This window comes from Pimephales promelas, chromosome 21, assembly GCF_988280905.1.
Source record: "Pimephales promelas chromosome 21, fPimPro1.hap1.1, whole genome shotgun sequence".
Lineage (NCBI taxonomy): Eukaryota > Metazoa > Chordata > Actinopteri > Cypriniformes > Leuciscidae > Pimephales > Pimephales promelas.
In genome coordinates this window covers 13,161,716-13,182,710 of record NC_142789.1, presented here as the reverse complement: position 1 = coordinate 13,182,710, position 20,995 = coordinate 13,161,716, and the positions used below count along the sequence as shown (strand labels likewise).

Here is a 20,995-nt window from a genome sequence, read left to right as displayed (position 1 = left end):
GACCATTTAACCAATCAACCAATGACAACATGACACAATAGAAAAGTGAACAAGGAAGTGAATAGTTGAAATAAAGTCGTTATTTTTGTTGTTTTTTTGCGCACAAAAGTGTTCTCGTCGTTTGATAAACTTAAGATTGAGCCCCTGTATTCACTTGGACTATTTTAACGATGTCTTTAATGACTTTTCAGGGACAGCAAGAGCCAGTCCCTCAAGAAGCCTATGGACTGTATGCAGGAGTGATCTTAATATCTTAAATATCTTAATTTGTGTTCCGAAGATGAACGAAGGTCTTACGGGGTTGGAACAACATGAGGGTGAGTAAATACTGACAGAATTTTCATTTTTGGGTGAACTAACCCTTTAAATATAGATTAAAGACACATCTTTTTAGCAAAGCATTCAAATAATACATCTCATAACCTTGTACTCCAGTTATATCAGATTAAAAGCACATGATTACCTTTTGCTTGAAATGTTATTAACAGCAGCTACGCTAATGATTTTCCATTTGCTTTATAAAAATATTTGAAAAGGGTAAAAAGTCATTGGCTTTAAAAAGAACGAAGACCCCTGAATAATCATCACCATTGTTTTAGAAGCATATTAAACTCATTATGTACAATAGAAGCAGGTTTTCTATAGCAAGGCAGATGATGGTCAACATGCCATGAGATTAAACTCCACAGGTGACAGAAAAACTGCCGTTGGTTGCAGGCTTAAGCATGTGCAAATAACACACACACACACACACTTCACGCAGACTAATGCTCCACTGCCCTCTGTGTTCAGTGGAACTGGCTAATTGTCAAAGTATAAACCACAAATCCCACTCTGACCTGAGTCTGGGAAGCAGGGTTGCGCTGCAAAAACCAAACCCCAAGCCAAACCAAATATTCATTATCTTAATTTAAAGGGTAGATTTTAGATGTTAAAATTCCCAGATTGACCACCTTGCCACTATCAAATCAATGTTCTGTTTGTTTAAACATCCGGAATAGCCAGACAATAGTAACAAATTGGCTCAGCCAATGGTGTGTGTTTTGGACATGGCTATTTGTTAACCAACCAATGGAAGACAAGAGTCTTCCTCACTTCACACACACACAAAAAAATGTCTGACAAAAAAGCACTGAATGATTTCAAAACATCTGTTTTTGGTAGACTGGCACATTTCAGAAAGTTTTGTAGAGCTGCATCATCCACATTTGGGAGTAGGCTATAAGTAACATTTCTACAAATGGGGAGTTTCTCAAAGATAAATTGTATTATAATTGCAAGGATGGAGGACAAGTTTGTCAACAAGCAGTCAATCTTATATTAACTAACCTTGACAGAATAAGATTCATTTCACACAGCATCCAACCCGATCTCACGGGAATTCGTACGAATTTTACGAGATGACCTCACTCGTACGAATTAGTACGATTTTGCTAAATCGTACATATTTTACGAATTAGCCAATTCGTATGAATTCGTATGGATGACCTACTCCTGACCCCGCCCCTAAACATAACCGTCACGTGGGTTTAAACAAATTGTACGAATTCGTACGAGTGAGGTCGTATGAATTAGTACGAATTAGCCACTTTTGAATCACTCGTACGAATTCGTACGAATTGGTTGTGAGATAGCGTAGGAGCATCACATTTCACAGAGCAGATTCACAATATTAGTTTTGATCACAATAACACAAGGACAGTGAACACGATGTGAGGTGCTTTGAAAACACTGGCCTTGGTTTAAATAAAGAGTGAAGCTTTACTCAGGACATCAACAAATCGAAGGGAAACGAGTGTTCCTTTTACTCCTGTGTATCTCCTGCGTGTTTGTAATTAAAGTGAATTCGCAGTATTCTCTCCACTCACTTTTTCCAGCCACATGACTCTGTCAGTCTTAAAAGAGTTTCCTCCATGGAGAACCGAGAGAACAGTACCAGCTTCTAGAAAAAAATTCTCCAGTGAGCATCTGGTTGGGGGGAAGAGATGGTACAGATGAAAGGGAACTTCAGAGTAAGATGTATTCCGTGTAGCAAAGCTTAAAAGAAAAGAAAAAAAAAATCGCATGCTTTGGAGTCCAGCTGAACATGAACACCCTGAGAGAACTATGTTTATGTACAAAGAAGGAGCATTTCCCCAAACATAAGTGTTTTCGGCTCAGGCATTGTGTGGCCTTTCTGCGCCTTTCCTTCCCATTGTGCACCAGTTCACACAACCACAGCATTAAATGGAGAACTAAGGGTACATTTACACAACAACAATATGACACTTCACCCATTTCCATTAAGCTTTGTATCTTTAGAAACCCAATCATATTTTTGAATGATCATGGTTTATTTCCTTATTTTCCCCTGAGATGGGAGAAATAAGGATTTATGGTAAATGGACTGCATTTATATAGCACCTTCATAGACCTAATGGCCACCAAAGCACTTTACATTTGCCTCACATTCACCCATTCATACACTCATTCACACACCGACGGCGGTGTCGACGGCCCATGCAGCTGGGGAGCAGCTGGGGTTAGGTGTCTTGCTCATGGACACCTCGACACTTGGTCAGGTGGAACCGAGGATTGAACCACCAACCTTTTGGTTCGTAGACAACCCACATGAACCACTGAGCCACTGCCGCCCCCATTTACTTCCTGCATTAATGACGTAAAATCGTCATTTTGCGTCATAATAAGCAGGAAGTCGCATTTCATAGAAACTACAAACATTACGTCATTATTATTCAAGGGTGTGGGACCCACTCACCCTACAGGCCTATTACAGATCAGTGGGTGGGACTTCACTTACAGATACTGAAATCAAGATCAGCCATCTTGTTTGGAAAGCTAAGCTAACAAGCGCTGTGGAGATAGGAAGTTATGACAATGACGGACGAAATTAAACATTATATGGAAGAAGAGGGTTTTGAAATTCTGCTGCTCGAATCCGATGTTCGTGGCTATCTTTACGAGTCGCTGTGTGGAGAAGAGGAACAGGAGGCGGCTGCCTGTCGCGGTCGGGGAGGCCGGACTGCTGGTGCATGTGCTCATGTTGTGCGCTATGGACACAGATAGAGTCCGTCTGCTGCAGAGAATTTCAAGGATGGCAATTTCTCCTGAACGAAATCTACGAATCAGACGAGCACACGGACGTTTATGTTGTGATGTGAACCATCCTAAGTTTTGCCTGACTGAACATCCAGGTATCATGCAGTAATTCACCATATAGAAAGAAATACAAACGAGGAGTAATTCACTAATGAGTTTGCTAAACAACTCTATAATTTGTTTAGCAAACTCTATAAAACAACATTGTAATAAACATTTTAATAGTAAAATGAACAAATACAAAACGAAAGTATACTGTAAGCCAGCAGCCCCTCATTGACGACTGCTGTTATCACACAACAGAAACAAAACACAACATAAAATCAGGCCTGTTTCTCTATCGATCTGCCGTCGTCGCTCCTCATTTTATGCTTTCGCTCCTCCGTGAGAGATGCGAAACCGGTGCGCGTCTCACAGGTGTGTTTCATTATCACTCACGCCACCGGCCTCGCACCATCTCACATCCCTCACCCAGTCGCCCAGTGGCCCTGCTCGCCACAGCCCACTAACTAGAAAATGAATTTTAAACTCTTTGTGCAGCTAAAGTTAGCCTTGTAGGCGGAAGAGTAATTTGTCTGTTTGCACTGTTCTGGATTAGTGGGTGTGGCTTGCGGAGCTGTACAATGTGGTGCATTGTGGGAGTTGTTGTCTTTCATACAAATGTGCCCTTCAGTTATTTTCTCTTTTCTCGGTCAAGAGGGCACCAAATTCAGGGTCGGCGCTATGGTGGGGCATTCGATGGCCGTGCCCCCCCTAGCGCTCATTGATGCCCCTCCTACCACAATTTCTAATACAATGCTAAATCATAAATCAGATGTAGGCTATACAATACCAAATGTCCAGCAATCTATTTGAATAGTACATTGTGTTTAATTTGTTAGCGAATTGTTAATCAATTCTAGTTTTCATCATCATTGCTGTTGGTCCAGTGGTAGAACTTTAGACCGGCGTGCAAGAAATTCTGGATTCGAATCCACACTCACAGCTATTTTTTTTCCCCATCATTATAACCGATTATGTTTATCAGTGGTTGTCAAGCAGGGACATGTTTGAGTGCATTTTACTTTGTGATTTCACCGGTACGAATAGAGATTTCTCCGCAACAGATCAAGCGCGCGTCCGTGTGAGGATGTTTATTGTGGCAGCGCGAGCCACAAGAGAACACTTTATCGGCACCACAGATCGAGTCAACGAGAACTTTGATCACTTGATTTAAAAAACAACACATTTCAATGTGCTATATCGCCTCTTATTTAACAAATGAATGCTCTGCAAGGCAACCGGATATTTATTTGTTTTGGTAGCACTACATCCGTGCCGCGAGATATATAAAAGTGCTGGGACAACATCGACCCTGGCAAAAAGTCGTGGGGAAATTCGCAAATAATAATTATAAATAATAATTATAATAATAAAAGGTGTTTCCTTTTTATTTTTTTTTTATTTATTTTTTTGCTTAAAAACATTTCTTAAACGGCAGTGCCCCCCCGCTGATGACCCAATGCCCCTCCAGTAGATCTGCTCTGGCGCCGACTCTGACCAAATTCAAAAATTCTTTTACATTTCGACTACATTTATGATCTACTTTCAATAAAGATTAAAGCTAAAATGGGTGAATGCTCCTTTAAAGCGAAAGGAAAGGGGTTCTTCAACACATTTGACATTTCAGCACCAGATCGCCTTTTATTTAACACAAACTAACGAAATGAATACTCTGCTAGTCAATTAAAGTTGATGAATTTGTTAGATATATCTGTACCACGAAATGTGTCAAAAAGTCACTTTTTTCAATGACGTACGACTCACATTGACGGTAAATATCCGATCTGTCTGCTTACACGGCAGAAGCAAATGCACGTAGGCCTATCCAAATCACATATGAATGAGCCCTGGAACCTCTAATATGACTGAGCTCTCGCAGTTTACAGGTTTGTGGGTTTATAAGTCTTGTACCCAGCCGCAGAAGAATTGTTCATAAGCTTAAAGCTTCTGAACTCTTGCATTGTGTAGGCACTGATACCATAAACCAGGTAATTGACTATGTCAGGGTATGTCCATGTCCATTCTGTAGCTGACAGGTCGTATGTTGTTGATGTCAAGTTTCTCTAAATAACGGCGTTCATCATGGCGTTGTTATTTAGTCTTTCCCGACAGAGCCCCATTCCTTTCGCTTCCTCTTTCTCCATTAATTTCCAAGAAACTGCGGCGTAACACAAAAAATGCTAACAAATATCAAGCTGGTGCTATTTCTCTCGGGCCTCATTGTCCAAGTACACATGGCAATGGATAGCGTATCCTTCTAATATGGCGACGACTTCCCGAAATGCAACGCGGAGTGAGACGTCACCTTCTCATTCTCTATTTGGTCACATAAAAAGCAGGACAAACACAAATTTATGTGAAGTCTTCGCTTTAACAGGGTACATCATGACCATTCATAATAAGCATTATGCTAATTGTTCAGACTAGGTCCCGTTAAGAGTATTTAGTTAACAAGGGATGATGAATCGGTCATTACAGAACTCATTATCACTCAACCCATCAGCAGTCAGATGATCAAGTGTCAATCACCTGTGCCGTCCACACCAGACAATGCTTGCTTCTGTCCCAGCATCACCCCTGGGTCAGGATGTCAGAATCAATATGTTAAACTCACTTACGATTAGCAATTGCTAAACACACTAACTCACACACTTAATTCAACAGTGATTGCATTCACATGCAGTGTAGAGTTCATGCAGTGGGGAACACTGTGACCAAATTTAGCAGAGGGGCATGAGAGGACTGAAGGTATTTCAGCTTCCCATTTGTCTCCAAAAGGCCATACAGCCTCAATTAGACAGGTTAGGGGGAAAAAGGCCAAACCTGATTGTTGGTAAACGACATGATGCTCATTGATTGTCCCGATGTGTTCATTATTTCGAAAAACACGCCATTGGTATAGAAAGCTCACTTATGTGTTGACCGAAGACAAACTGTAATGGATTCAATCTTCAGCTGCTGGAAGAGAAACCACAAATCAGCTCTGTGAGGTCTCATCTTCTTCCTCTTTATATAACATATTAATGGTTTCACTTGGGGTCAATGCATCAACGGTTGCAGTCAAACAGCGGACACTGCTTCATATCATGTAAACAAATCCAGTTTGGAACACGATCGTGGGCCGTAGGGGGTCTCTGAAGATCAGCACCTACAGTGCACAATATGAGAAAGTTCTAATAGGTTTTGTTTCACATGTTTACGTCATACTGAGTAACTGTAACAGAATAAACACAATAGCTTAACTTCACAGCCTGTCTAAATCCCATTTCAGACATATAAGGGGCGTCCACAGGACATCCAGTCTATTGTCCTGCTCGGCTTCCCTCTGATCTCTATAAATTAGTGCTGCTGTATGACAAAAAAAAAAACTTTAGGACAAGGCTGGACAATTGAGTCTGAGGCAGCAAAATAAAATCATAAAATCAAAGCCCTGTGAGCTTAATAATGTTTAACAAGAAGGTCAATGTTTGCAGTAAAGATTTGCCAAACGCTCTGCTGTTCACAATTGTGATCTCTATATCGTATGGCAGGCAAGATCCACAATCTATCATATTTCCCCTAAAGAAATCACTGAAAGTAGGGGAAGAAGTCCCAATTCTCCCAACACTTACACACAAACCCCCACACACATAAGTCATATTACTGTAGGCGTCTATTACAAAGCAATACAGCTCAGATGAAGGCCCCTTCACACCAAGGACGATAACTATAACAATATCGATAATACATAGTTAAAAAAAATATTCTACATTTAGAGGAATAGCAGAGTCCATACTATAACGGCACAGATTGGAATAACTTTCAAAGGAAACATTGACAGACAATCAGAATCCGTCCTGTGCATTTAAAGCAACAGGCGACGTACTGTAACGGCAGTGTGCACTTAAGTGATTCACTCGGCGGCCATCTTTGAAACGCCTCTCGGGCACGCAAGTGCAGCTCCTATTTGTTTGAATAGGGAAAAATGTAATTTTCAAAAACTGTTCGCCAAGCTTCCAATTAAATTTCATATTTGAAATCACCAATGAAATGTGACAAGTCTCATTAATTTTGTTTCTAAACGCTCGAAATCGAATCATGACAGAAAACTACATTTTTCAGTCTGGATCGAGCTAATGGGCACGCGCAGTGGAAGCGTGCGTCTGAAGTACTGCAGTGACGCAATGACTTTACCAATCGCCGATTGGCTCTAATTTAGAAGGCGGGACTTATTCCGCCATATTGAGTGTTGCACTTTTCCCCATTCAAAATAATAAGAGTGAATCTAAAGTCTTTGGTACTTATAATAAACCAATAAACTATCATGCATTGGTGTGGATGCTTATCTAGTTATCTTTATAATTATTGTTCTTAGTGTGAATGGGCCTTAAGCCTCATATTGATTATGTGTAATATAGTAATTCTTCATGCAAAAGAATTATAAGTTTTACATTTTAAAACGACAGAAAATATGAAAATTCTGTCATAATTTACTCACTCTCATTTTGTTCTGTATATGTTTCTTTCTTCTATAGCAGGCACACACACACACACATACACAGCAGTCAAAATTAGAAGTCGATCAAAAAAGTTCCTCAAAGTTGTCCTAAGACAAGGATCCACTTCAAATGTTGACTACTGTATATGTATATATATATATATATATATATATATATATATATATATATATATATATATATATAGAATATTAGGAACGGAATTAAGAATTGGATATGTTCGGAACGTTTGAGACACAACAGAAAACATTGAACCCCAATGACTTTCATCAGGACAAAAAAACAGACATTTTTCAGAATATCTTCTTTTGTGTTCCGAAGAAGAAAGTCAGTCATACAGGTTTATTGCATGAGTAAATGACTGTTTTTTAAATTTTGTGTGAACTATTTCTTCAAATGAAAGCATCCTGTGATATGCACAAAAATGTGCACTCCGAAAGAGAGCTGACAATGATCTATTTTCCAAAATGGCAAAAAATTCTAACATACAGTCTTCTAAATCTCGATCCACAACCCTACGGAAAAGGAAGCCGCCACACATGGATATGAATCAGAATGTCAGACAACATCCTATATCTGCCCAGAACAACAAAAAACTCCCTTAAAATGATAAATATCAATGACCCTGTTAACAATCAAGACCTCCATTCCACAAAGCAAGACAAAAGCCACAAACAGGCCATCACACAGTGAGTATGTATTTGGAGGCATTTCAGAAAGTATTCAGAATCATTTTCAATTGGAATGAATTAAGGGAACAGCTCTGATTGAGCCAATTGGCTTTATGCACAGCTGCACTACTTCCCTGTCTGCCATTATTGGACAAATTGATTAATACAGGTGTGCCTGACCTCAGTAGTCACGGTAACAATAATCAGACACACCTGAATTAATCAAGTTTGGCCAATAATGGAAGACAGGAAACAAGGAGCTGGCTGAAGTTCAGGAAGTAGTGCAGCTGAACATAAAGCCAATTGACCTAATTCAAAACAGTTTATGTAAAAACAACTATCCACAAAAAGACTCACATCCATAAGTATGTGTTTGACTAGGATGTTCAGATGTGGGCTGTATAAAGCTATGTCTGCTGACCCAGTCTAGACAGGTGTGTTTGATTATGGCGGCGTGCTTTAAAGAGGCTCTCGAGGGTGTTTGATCGTCTTTGAGGAACTAATCGCATATGTGTGCCATATACAGCTCACGATATGACTTAGTCAAAAAAAAAAACTTCAAAAAAGGGGAAAATCTATGGACATATTTTTTTGAAGTAGAAAGCAAACACCAATCTCAGACAGGACGAGAGGCACATGTACAACAGCTAAATACGTGGAGATTTATATATATATATATATATATATATATATATATATATATGTATTAAAGCATTCTTTAGAAATGTTGGCCCATATTTCTAGGATAGCATCTTGCAGCTGATGGAGATTTGTTGGATGCACATCTAGAGCACGAAGCTCCTGTTCCACCACATCCCAAAGATGCTCTATTGGGTTGAGATCTGGTGACTGTGGGGGCCATTTTAGTACAGTGAACTTATTGTCATGTTCAAGAAACCAATTTGAAATGATTTGAGCATTGTGACATGGTGCATTATCCTGCTGGAAGTAGACATCAGAAGATGGGTACATGGTGGCTATAAAGGGATGGACATGGTCAGAAACAATACTCAGGTAGGCCGTGGAATTTAAACGATGCCCAATTGGCACTAAGGGTCCTGAAGTGTGCCAAGAAAACATCCACCACACCATTACACCACCACCAGCAGCCTGCACAGTGGTAACAAGGTTTGATGTTCTCATTCTGTTTACACCAAATTCTGACTCTACCATCTGAATGTCTCAACAGAAATCGAGACTCATCAGACCAGGAAACATTTTCCCAGTCTTCAACTGTCCAATTTTGGTGAGCTCTTGCAAATTGTAGCCTCTTTTTCCTATTTGTAGTGAAGATGAGTGGTACCCGGTGGGGTCTTCTGCTGTTGTAGGCCATCCGCCTCAAGGTTGTGCGTGTTGTGGCTTCATAAATGCTTTGCTGCATACCTCGGTTGTAACGAGTGGTTATTTCAGTCAAAGTTGCTCTTCTATCAGCTTGAATTAGTCGGCTCATTCTGCTCCGAACTCTTGCATCAACAAGGCGTTTTCGCCCACAGGACTGTCTGCCGCATACTGGTTGTTTTTCCCTTTTCACACCATTCTTTGTAAACCCTAGAAATGGTTGTGCGTGAAAATCCCAGTAACTGAGCAGATTGTGAAATACTCAGACCGGCCCGTCTGGCACCAACAACCATGCCATGCTCAAAATTGCTTAAATCACCTTGATTTCCCATTCTGACATTCAGTTTGGAGTTCAGGAGATCGTCTTGACCAGGACCACACCCCTAAATGCATTGAAGCAACTGCCATGTGATTGGTTGATTTAGATGATTGCATTAATGAAAAATTGAACAGGTGTTCCAAATAATCCTTTAGGTGACTGTATATATACACACACACATACATACATATATATTATTGCAATCAGTTCATTGTCTTCATGCTTCATCTATTTTTCTTTTGACTCTACTATCAGTTAATTTTCTTTCTTCTTGTCAGACAAAACTGCCTGACTTCAGACATCCTCATCATTTACAGTTCCTCCTTTAAGTTTAAAGAGCACCCAAACAAAGCTGAATATGCCAAAACAATGAAAAACTAATAAAAATATCAGCCTAGCTCTGACATTTCCGTTTTCACAACAAAATTAGCCACAATGATGAATGAAGCTGCAAATCTGACCCCGCCATTTACAGTAATCCTCTTTAAGAGCGTCTGATGGTTAACACTGCTTCTGCTTCACACACACACACACACACACACAATTACACACGTACAACAACTAAACTAAAACATCTCACTTCTCTGCACCAATGCTGCATTATTATTTTTAGCTAAAGTTGCATCAGAAACGAACCGGAGTGAAAGAGGAAGGTGAGGGTGTATGAGGAAGACATACTTCTCTTCGTTGCTAATTCAGTCTCCAGACACACTCCCAGAAAACGATGGTAGGATTCCATTTCCCCGGCCGAGATGCGGATCAAGGAAAAGGACGCTCCCGTCCCACGTACCGAGCAGTGGGACGGGATGCTCTGATAGCATAGAGAGCCATCCATACTGCAGCACAAACCCAGAACACCCCTGCTCATGCTCAACTACAACTATCTGGGCGACACACTAGCTGTGTGTGGCTTCTGCGTAAGCAGTGTGAATTGTAAGGTCAATGAAAAGCAAGGACAGATCAGAATAAGTGGTCAGAAGCGTTGCAGTCTCTGGATTAAGAGAACTACTTTAGTTCACTTCTCCTGTGGCGGATATACTTACACACACACACACACACACACACACACCTCTACCTGAGAGCAGCACAGTATCTCCCTCAGAGCTGTCACTACTGTACACAACATCCTAACACACACACACAGGGACTTTTTATGGGGACTTTCCATAGACACAATGATTTTTATACTGTACAAACTGTATATTCTATTCCCTTACACTAACACTGCCCGCCACACAAAACTTTCTACATTTCTACATTTTCAGAAAACATCACTTATATAAAAATGACCAAAAAATGTCCCCACACAAAGGATTTCAGATATTGCCAAGCTCGTGCAAGCACAATTTGGTTTACCAGGTCACACACATAGGCCACACACCATAGGCTTCTACAGCGTCAGAAAGGTGCAATATCTTTGTTTCTTATTGTATCTTTACAAGCTACTCACATATCTAATCTACCTGTATGCAAAGATGTCCATTTACCCAGTGGCAAGTTGCTCTATCCCTAAATGTACCAGTTTACACACTTTTCTGAGAGTGCATTGTGGCTAATTTGAACTTTTTGCATTTTTAGAATGAAACAAATGAGAAAAAATATATTTAAAAATATTAATTTGTCATTTTTTACCGGATTTAGAGGATGTCCGGACACAATTTTTCAATGTTTTTAGTGGAAAATCTTACTGATATAGTACGAAAAATGATTAGCAGTGCATTCTCAGTCTCTTCTGCATCGTAATAATTCATACTGTCCCAAGAGACTTTCTGCAGCAAACAGTAATATTGGTTGAGTGTGTGTGCACCATTCTAGTGTGTGTTGTTCCTAAAAGAGCTCTCAGTGAGGCACTACGACTTTCTGTTTTACACAGAACAAAAAAGGAAATAATGACCACTCTTTTCCACATAACTGGGGCAGTCAAGCTCTAAAACAATGAAAAGCATTATAAAAGAATCATAGAGGTTCAACACCCTATCGTTCTTCTTGAAGCGTTCATAAGAATGCGTAAGAGAAGAAGAAATTCATACATTTCCTCATTTGTGATGAATCATTCATGAGTAGGGCAAACGATTAATCGCGATTAATCGAATCTGAAATAAAAGTTTGTGTTTACATAATATATGTGGTTGCACTGTATAATTATTTTGTGTATATATACAAATACAACCACATGTATATCTAAGAAAACATATTATTATATATAAAATATTTATATTTATATAAATCTTTATACAGTATGAAAATATTTCTTAAATATAGGCTACACAAGCATGTGTGCGTATATATATATATATATATACACAGTGCCCCCACATATATTATGTAAGCACAAACTTTTATTTTGGATGCGATTAATCGCGATTAATCATTTGACAGCCCTATTCATGTGTCATGAGTCACTTTTCAATCAATATGTTTATCTTGTAACAAAATTGATCTGAATGATTCGTTCATCAATTTGACTGATCTGGTTCTCACAGAATCAGTAATTTCATCATTAAAATCTCTGAAGGGGAAGATTATAGTAAAGTATATATTTTCGAAATAAGTACTAGAACCTGATATTTAATAGGTACTAGTATCTAATGAATAACTAATATATATATATATATATATATATATATATATATATATATATATATATATATATATATATATATATATATAAACATGTACTATAGTCACAATTGGAATAGTTGATATCTGAACGATAGATTCCCATAGAAGTCAATGGCAAAAACGTGAAAAGTATAAGTAAAAAAAAAAAAATCCTACATTTCGGTCTGTTATTTTGTTTGGTTTTAAAAAACTTGAGACGTGTGTACCACTTTAAAATACTTTTTTGTTGTCATTTTGGAGCTTGACATCCAAATATTCTTCCAAACTCATGTTTTGTTTTCCACAACACATAAAGTCTGTTTGTAAAGACATAAATGATTGAATTTCCATCCTCACTTGAACTATCAAGAGCTTCAGACATTCACCCCTTTGACCCTCACTCAACTATAAGAAAGAAAGTGAACTTTCCTAACATTATCTGACTCAACAAAACTCCACAGCAGGATTATGAAGAAGTAAAACCGTTCAGAATCACTGGAATAATTACTGGCATATTTTCTGGTCACATTGCTGTGCGTCTAATCATTGTTAAGCCCATAAACCTCTTTTTATTTTTTTCCCAGAAACACCTCAAAACACCCAACCAAAGCCAACAGAGCTGTAACTCAAGAAATGACATAAATGTGTAACATAAACAAAGGGAATCGCACAAAAAACAAACAAAAAAAAACATCCACATTCTTCCTCAGACACAAATAGCCTATCTTTAAATCGTCCAGTAAAGTTTGACTCACACATAACTGAACCCATTGTGCCGACGGTCCCAGGAGCCGCAGTGACCCACAAACTCCCTCACTCCTTGTGTCTCCTTCGGGACGGGTCTCACTCCTGAGAGTCTAATAAGATGTCACCGGAGGAGCATGTGCCTCTGAAACGCAGGTAACGCATTGACATGCTTTCTACAAATATCTTTGAGAACGCAAGAAGTGCCAGTAGTTTCCTCTTCCTCTCTCTCCCAGCGAGACATTCATCACTGCACAGCGCTCTGTGGTTAAAGGACGTCAGGAAGAACTTCTCACAAACACACCGATTCCTTTTCCCCTCTCCACCCCAAAACAGAGCCCCGCTACACACACGCGCGCGCACACGCAAACCCCTCCCCGCAACCCTCTGTATGAGACGGCATCATGTGGCGCTGACTGTTAAATCTAAAGCGAAGGACTGCACTTTTGTCAGTCCCTTTGACAGTGGAAAACAGATGTAATATGTTAAATTAAGAAGCAAAAAGTGGGAAATAAACCAAAACAGTGATTTCGTGGATGTTTGAGCGCCCACTTGTAGGTGCGCTAATGTTTTATGGATTACTTCTTCAGACATTCCTGTGGATGGAAATCTTTGTGCTTGTAAAATATGGCCCTCTTTTACTCTGGAGCCGTCTGGATCTCTTCTTAACGCAGAAACAAGCGTATATGGAATGTCCATAAATTGAGATAATGTGTTAAAGCTTTTGGAATAAGTACTGTGCTGCATGGTACAGTAAGTGTGTAGCATGGCATGGGGACATCCTAACAGCCTGAAAACTCTCATTGTGGATGTTTGATGCAAGAGAAGAAAATAGAAAAGAGAAAATAGTGTAAGATTTTTTTTTTAATTATTATTTGAAATTATGGCACTCATAACTAATTTATTCTATTCACTTGCCATCATTTTTAATAAATATATTTTATAACACGGTATTCTAAAATACTCGTCGGAAATCATGGAATTAATCATTAATTTTATTCTATTGACTTGACAGTTTTGTTTTCATTTTATTATTATTATTATTATTATTATAAACAAACCAAATCTGACATTAAGGCATTAATCTTCATAAATCATGATATTATTATTATTATTATTATTATTATTATTATTATTATTATTATTATTATTATTATTATTATTATTATTATTATTATTATTATTATTTTTATTGACTTGCCATATTTTTTTATTTATATTATATTATTAGATATTATGATATTAATAATTCATTTATTTTATTATCATTATTATTATAACAAATGAACCAAATCTGATATTATGGCATTATAAATACTGTTCATAAATCATGATATTATTATTATTATTATTATTATTATTATTTTCTTGACTTGCCATATATTTTTTTTATTTATTAGATATTATAATATTAATAATTCGTTTATTTTTATTATCATTATTATTATTATAAATAAATGAACCAAATCTGACATTATGGTATTATAAATAATCTTCATAAATCATGATATTATTATTTTTTATTGACTTGCCATAGTTTTTTATTTATATTATATTATTAGATATTATGATATTAATAATTTATTTATTTTCATGATCATTATTATTATAAACAAATGAACCAAATCTGACATTGTGACATTATATATAATCTTCATAAATCATGATAATATTATTTTTTTTATTGACTAACCATAGTTTTTTATTATTATTTATATTATATTATTAGACATTTTGATATTAATAATTCATTTATTTGTATTATTATTATTATTATTATTATTATTATAAACAAATGAACCAAAGCTGACATTATGGCATATAAATACTCTTCATAAATCATGAAATTATTATTATTATTATTATTGTTGTTGTTGTTTTATTGACTCGCCATAGTTTTTTTTTATTAGATATTAAAATATTAATAATTAATTTATTTTTACTTTATCATTATTATTAAAAACAAATGAACCAAATCTGACATTATGGCATTATGAATAATCTTCATAAATCATGATATTATTGTTTTTTTATTGACTTGCCATAGTTTTTTATTTATATTATATCATTAGATATTATGATATTAATAATTAATTTATTATTATTATTATAAACAAATTATTATTATTTTACATATTATTTTATTGACTAGCAATAGTTTATATATATATATATATATATATATATATATATATATATATTAGGGCTGTGCAAAAATTAATTGCGATTAATCGCATCCAAAATAAAAGTCTGTGTTTACTTAATATATTTGTGTGTGCTGTATATAATTATTTTGTACATATAAATACAAACGCATGCATGTATATATTTAAGAATTATTTGCTCAAATTCTGTATACATATATAAATACATAATCTATATTATATAAATATAAATATTTTATATATGAATAACACATTTTCTTAAATATATACATGCATGTTTTTGTATTTATATATACAAAATAATTATATACAGCACACACAAATATATTATGTAAAAACAGACTTTTATTTTGGATGCGATTAATCGCAATTAATTTTTGCACAGCCCTAATATATATATATATATATACATATATATATATATATATATATATATATATATATGTAACATTATTAGACATTTTGATATTAATAATTCATTTATTTTTATTATTATTATTATTATTATTATTATTATTATTATTATTATTATTATTATAAACAAATGAACCAAATCTGACATTATGGCATTATAAATAATCATCATATTATTTTTTTATCTTATTATAAGATATATTATTATTATAAACAAATTAACCAAATGTTACCGTATGGAATTCTAAATACTCATTGGAAATCATCATATTATTATTTTATTTTAGCTGGGTTGTTTTAACCCAACTTTGGGTCAAATATGGAAAAACCCAGCCATTGGGTTATATTTACCCAACGTTTGGGTTTGTCCATATTTGAGATTATATATATATATATATATATATATATATATATATATATATATATATATATATATATATATATATATATAATTATTATTATTATTATTATTATTATTGATAGTGTTAAACAGACAGACTGATTGACCGACCAATTATATATTCAACCCATATCCATTATTAATTTTTATAAACTGAAATGAGCTATATACACTCTAAATAATGCTGAGTTGTTTTAATAAAGTCAATAAAGTTTTAGTGATTGAATATCTAATGGATTTGATTTGCTGAGAAAACGTCAAGAAAGGGAGTGTGAATATAGAATATTGATTTTAACAGTGCAGCTGTTCCAGGGATTGTACAGAGGAGAACAAAACAGATGGAGGGAGGAGGGAGAGAGGGATGGTATGGAGGGAAGGAAGTATGATGACCTTCCTATTGTTCACCTTTTGAGCGTCATCGCTCCTGTTTTATCATGAGTCCAAGTTTTTGGAGATGCTGGCACGCGGATGGCAGCTCGCAACAAAGAAAAGTTCAAGGATTTGAGGCCGTTTATAGAATTTTAAGAGTTTATGTCACCACCCAAATGCAGTCAGGAACTGCATTTGGAGCATTAAAGAACAGACAAAACTGTAAGAAATATTTTTTTATATATATTTTAGGCATAGGGTTTAAAAAAAAATCTCTAACTTCTGAAGCATTAATTAAGGAGAGCTTAAGACTTTGATTTACACATGAAGTTATATATTTTACAACCATACTCTACCATTCTAAAGTTTAAGGTCAGTGAGATTTTATTTTTATTTGTTTTATTAAATAGTTTTATTTGACATGAAATTGACATTTAAAGACAGTATAATAATGTTATAAAAGATTTCGATTTTTTTCTTAATTCTTTTTAACTTTCGAATCCGTAAAAAAATGATCATGGTTTCTACAAAAATATTATGGAGCACAACTGTTTTCAATAATAATAGTTAAATAATAAGAGATCATAATAAACATGTTTATTGAGCATCAAATCATTAGAGGATCAAGTGACGCTGAAGACTGGAGTAATGATAATAAAAATTCAGCTTAACCATCACAGAAATAAATTACATTTTTAGAAGACAATTATATTTGATTTCACAGTAAAAAAAATATATATATATATATATATATATTCATGATTTGTAATCACAACATTTTGTCTTTTGTCAAATCAACTTAGATAATTTATATGTAGTTCAGATAACATAATATTTTGAGTTTCTGGTGATTAAATTAATCTCCTTCATTGTATTAACTCATTTTTTTCCATTTCAATGAACTTAAAATTTTAAGGCAACCATGGTTACTTATTTTTTTAAGTTAAACCAACAATCATTTTTTACAGTCTTAATTTTACTGGGGTTTCATCAAACAAGTGCAGCTTTTGTGAGATTTCTTCCCAACAAATTTTAAAAATCGTACACACCCCAAACTTTTGACCGATAGTGTTGTTTTGTGGAGTGTAAAACAATGCTGTAGGACTGAGGCCATGAAAAAAAAATACAATGATAGGAATGAATTTTCCAACTGATTTGTATTTAGAAATTCAGACTGTGTGATCTTAAGTATGTCTGTGATGCCCCCCCCCCCCTCTCTCTCTCTCTCTCTCTCTCTCTCTCTCTCTGTGTGTGTGTGTGTGTGTGTGTGTGATTTCTGTACCAGTGCCCAGTATTTGGCTTGTTTGTGTTAATCCCCTTACCCTGATTAGTTTAGGATGACTGAATAACATTTTTTTATTATTTTAAACAACTTTTAAGCAGCAGTGGAGTCAGACTGACTGTCTGATTAAAGCACGAGTTGTTAACTCGTTCTTGTGTGTTTTATAAAATTTTTTCACATCAAAATTGTACTGCGTTTTGCATCAACAAAATAAATTTTAAAAAATTGCGAAATTCATCATCTTTAAAATTTAATAAAAGGATTACATGTAAGATTAAATATACACCAATGCCTCTATTACTTGTTATACTTACACTCCCATTCAAAAGTTTGGGGCGGAAAAGGGTTTTTAATGTTTTTGAAATAAGTCTATTATACTCACCAAGGATGCTTTTATTGGATCAAAAAATAATAAAGTGAAATATTATTACAATTAAAAAAAAATCTATTTGAATATATTTTAAAATGTAATTAATTCCTGTGATGCAAAGCTGAATTTCAGCATCATTACGCCAGTCTTCAGTGTCACATGATCATGAATCATTCTAATATGATGATTTGATGCTCAAGAAACATTTAGGCTATTACAATTATCAACGTTGAAAGAACAAGCACTTAATAGCCTATTTTTGTGGAAACTGTGATATTTTATTTTTGACAGAATTCTTTGATTAATAGAAACAGCATTTACTTGAAATGAAAATATTTTGTAACAGTGAAAGCCTTTATTGTCACCTTTGCTTTCATCAATTTTAACGCATGCTTGCAGAATAAAACTTTTTTTTTTTCTGCAAGGATGAACGATACAGTATCTAGCCTATGAATTAACATGTACAATGTTTTTTTTTTTTTCCTAAAACAACTTACTCAAAATAAAAAAAAGGTAAAAGGTCTAATATAAAAATGAATGATGTAAGCTTAATACGCTAATAAATGCAAAATTCCACTCAAGCCAGATCCTGTTATTAGCTATAGCCTATAGAACGCATCTGGCATAGGCTATTAAATATTCATTATTAGCAATGCAATACAGATCCAGAATGGTGCAATCTATCACTTTAAAATGAACATGAGAGTGATGTGATCACAGCTGACCAATGAAAAAGCAGAAGCTCGCAGTGTTTAGTCATCTTGCTATTAGTGGGCCGGATGGTCACATCTGTGAGTGTGACTCACTCAGACGACAATACTCTGATGGATCGACGGAAATGACGCTAATGCATTTACTCTTTTATTTTCATGTTGTTCTCCAAACCAAAGGCAGGTTTGAGAGGCCATCCTTTAGGCTACGTTAAATATTTTTTTGCAACGTTTGGATATTCCTAGCTTCCAAAGTGCAGCTCAGATCGGTGAAGCGAAAGCAAACGGTTTAATCATTGTTTAAAAAGGCCTGCCGAACCTGAAGCAGCGGTGTGTGTTATAACGCGGATAATAAACTTAGGACGCAGGGGCTGCGTGTTTAAAGCATGGAGTGTCTCCATGAATCAATATGGCTGAACTGGCCCATCTCAGTTTCCATGACAACGGCCTGACGTCCCCTAAGGGCTGCAGTGGGGGTGAGCTCTCTCTCTCTCTCTCTCTTGCGGGACAGAGAACAGCAGCATGGCACAATAACCTACTTCACTCACCGGGACGGGGAAGCACATGGATATGTCTGTGCTTTTGATGTAATTATGGTTTGAAAGTAATAAAATGAAAGAATTCGATCTACTTTTGGCACCATATTCAGTGGAATGGAGCCTTATACAGCCTGTACTGAAATAGACAACCGGCAAATAATAATTAACTATGATTATTATATTGTATTATATAAATTATTAGTGGTATTTAATGTATATATTAATATAATATTATTAATGTCATATTATTCACATTGAACAATGAAATTCATTTTTTTTTTAATTATTAATGTTGGTATTTTGGGCAGGTAGCTAATGCAGTGTAAATATATATTATAATATGTATTATTATTATACATATAATATTTAAATCTATGTGTTAAAAATAAATATAAAATAAAATATTATATCAAAATTAAAAATAAATTAAATATGTGTAAATATTTAAAAAACGATTAAAATATGCATTTTTTTTCTTTATTTTCTTCATTTATTTTAGAATTTTTGCCAAAAAATATTTTCAATTAATTGAACAGTGTGATTCCAAAACAAACTAAGCTGGTAGTTCCTATGCAAAGACAAAATGCTAATTCCTATGCTAATAAAACAAACAAATAAAATTAAAAATCATTTTGTCACTTTGCCCTAAAATCGGTGCTCTGAATGGCCCATGTTCACATTCTGCGTGTGATAACATGACATTCAATGGTAAAACAAAAAAAAAGAAGCCTTGATCAAGCTTCACTATCACTTCACTATCCATCAGGAAACACCCACAAACCTCACCTCGAGGTTCCCCCAAAACCCCCGAATAAGCGGCAGAAAAGCTCAACCACAGCTGTCACACACCCCTAATACACTTACCAACATGAGTGAGGACACACTCCACCCTCTGCTGAAGCTCCAGTAGAGACATCTCCTCTTCCTCCTCCAGCCTGCAGAGCATCTCAGGGTGTGAATCTCTCCTCTCCTCTCCTCTCCTCTCTCACAAAGCCAGCGGCCACTCCCAGCCCTTGATGGAGATCTCCGATGGAAGACACCGGAGAGGTGAATCCGGCTCTTTTATTCTACAGTGTGGAGTCGCAGAGGGGCTTTGGTGATGTCAATCCTTCATTCTGAATCTCTGCGCCGGAGTGATGCTGGCTGGACTCTTCAAAGCAGCTCCATGGCTTCTATCCTGAAGACTGTGTGTCGGGAACCAGGAAGAGAATCAGAGGGAGGCTATACCTGCTTTCAGAGAGACACGGAGATCCTCTCACACAAAACCTGGAACAATGGATTCAGTGGAGTGGAGCCGTATGCATGCAGCCTCTACTATCAGAGTCAAACAGAACCCTTTATAAAATGCTTTAGTGATTAAAAAAATTAAATTATAATATAACTTATGTATATATTCATAAATGTATTATTCATGAATGCATGACATAAAAATGTGT

At 35.7% G+C, this 20,995-nt stretch overlaps 1 protein-coding gene and 1 long non-coding RNA gene across 11 annotated transcripts in view; one reads left to right on the top strand and one right to left on the bottom strand.

Annotated features, from left to right (window-relative positions):
- mcf2l2 (MCF.2 cell line derived transforming sequence-like 2) overlaps window positions 1–20,905 on the bottom strand; it is a 111,246-nt gene extending 90,341 nt beyond the window's left edge. For 4 of the 10 annotated variants that reach the window (XM_039657536.2, XM_089125021.1, XM_039657540.2 and 1 more), the window contains exon 1: window positions 20,424–20,905. In XM_039657536.2, the coding sequence (XP_039513470.2) occupies window positions 20,424–20,505 (82 nt within the window). In that variant the 5' untranslated portion in view covers window positions 20,506–20,905. Of the gene's footprint in view, window positions 1–13,321; window positions 13,653–20,423 lie in introns of those variants that run through there. The other 6 variants (XM_039657541.2, XM_089125022.1, XM_089125023.1 and 3 more) reach the window with 3 other exon arrangements.
- On the top strand, window positions 14,095–20,462 carry LOC148970438 (uncharacterized). Its single transcript, XR_016148465.1, has 3 exons — window positions 14,095–14,160; window positions 16,588–16,653; window positions 20,326–20,462. It is a non-coding gene; the product is annotated as an uncharacterized LOC148970438 (long non-coding RNA).
- Window positions 20,906–20,995: the final 90 nt, after the last annotated feature.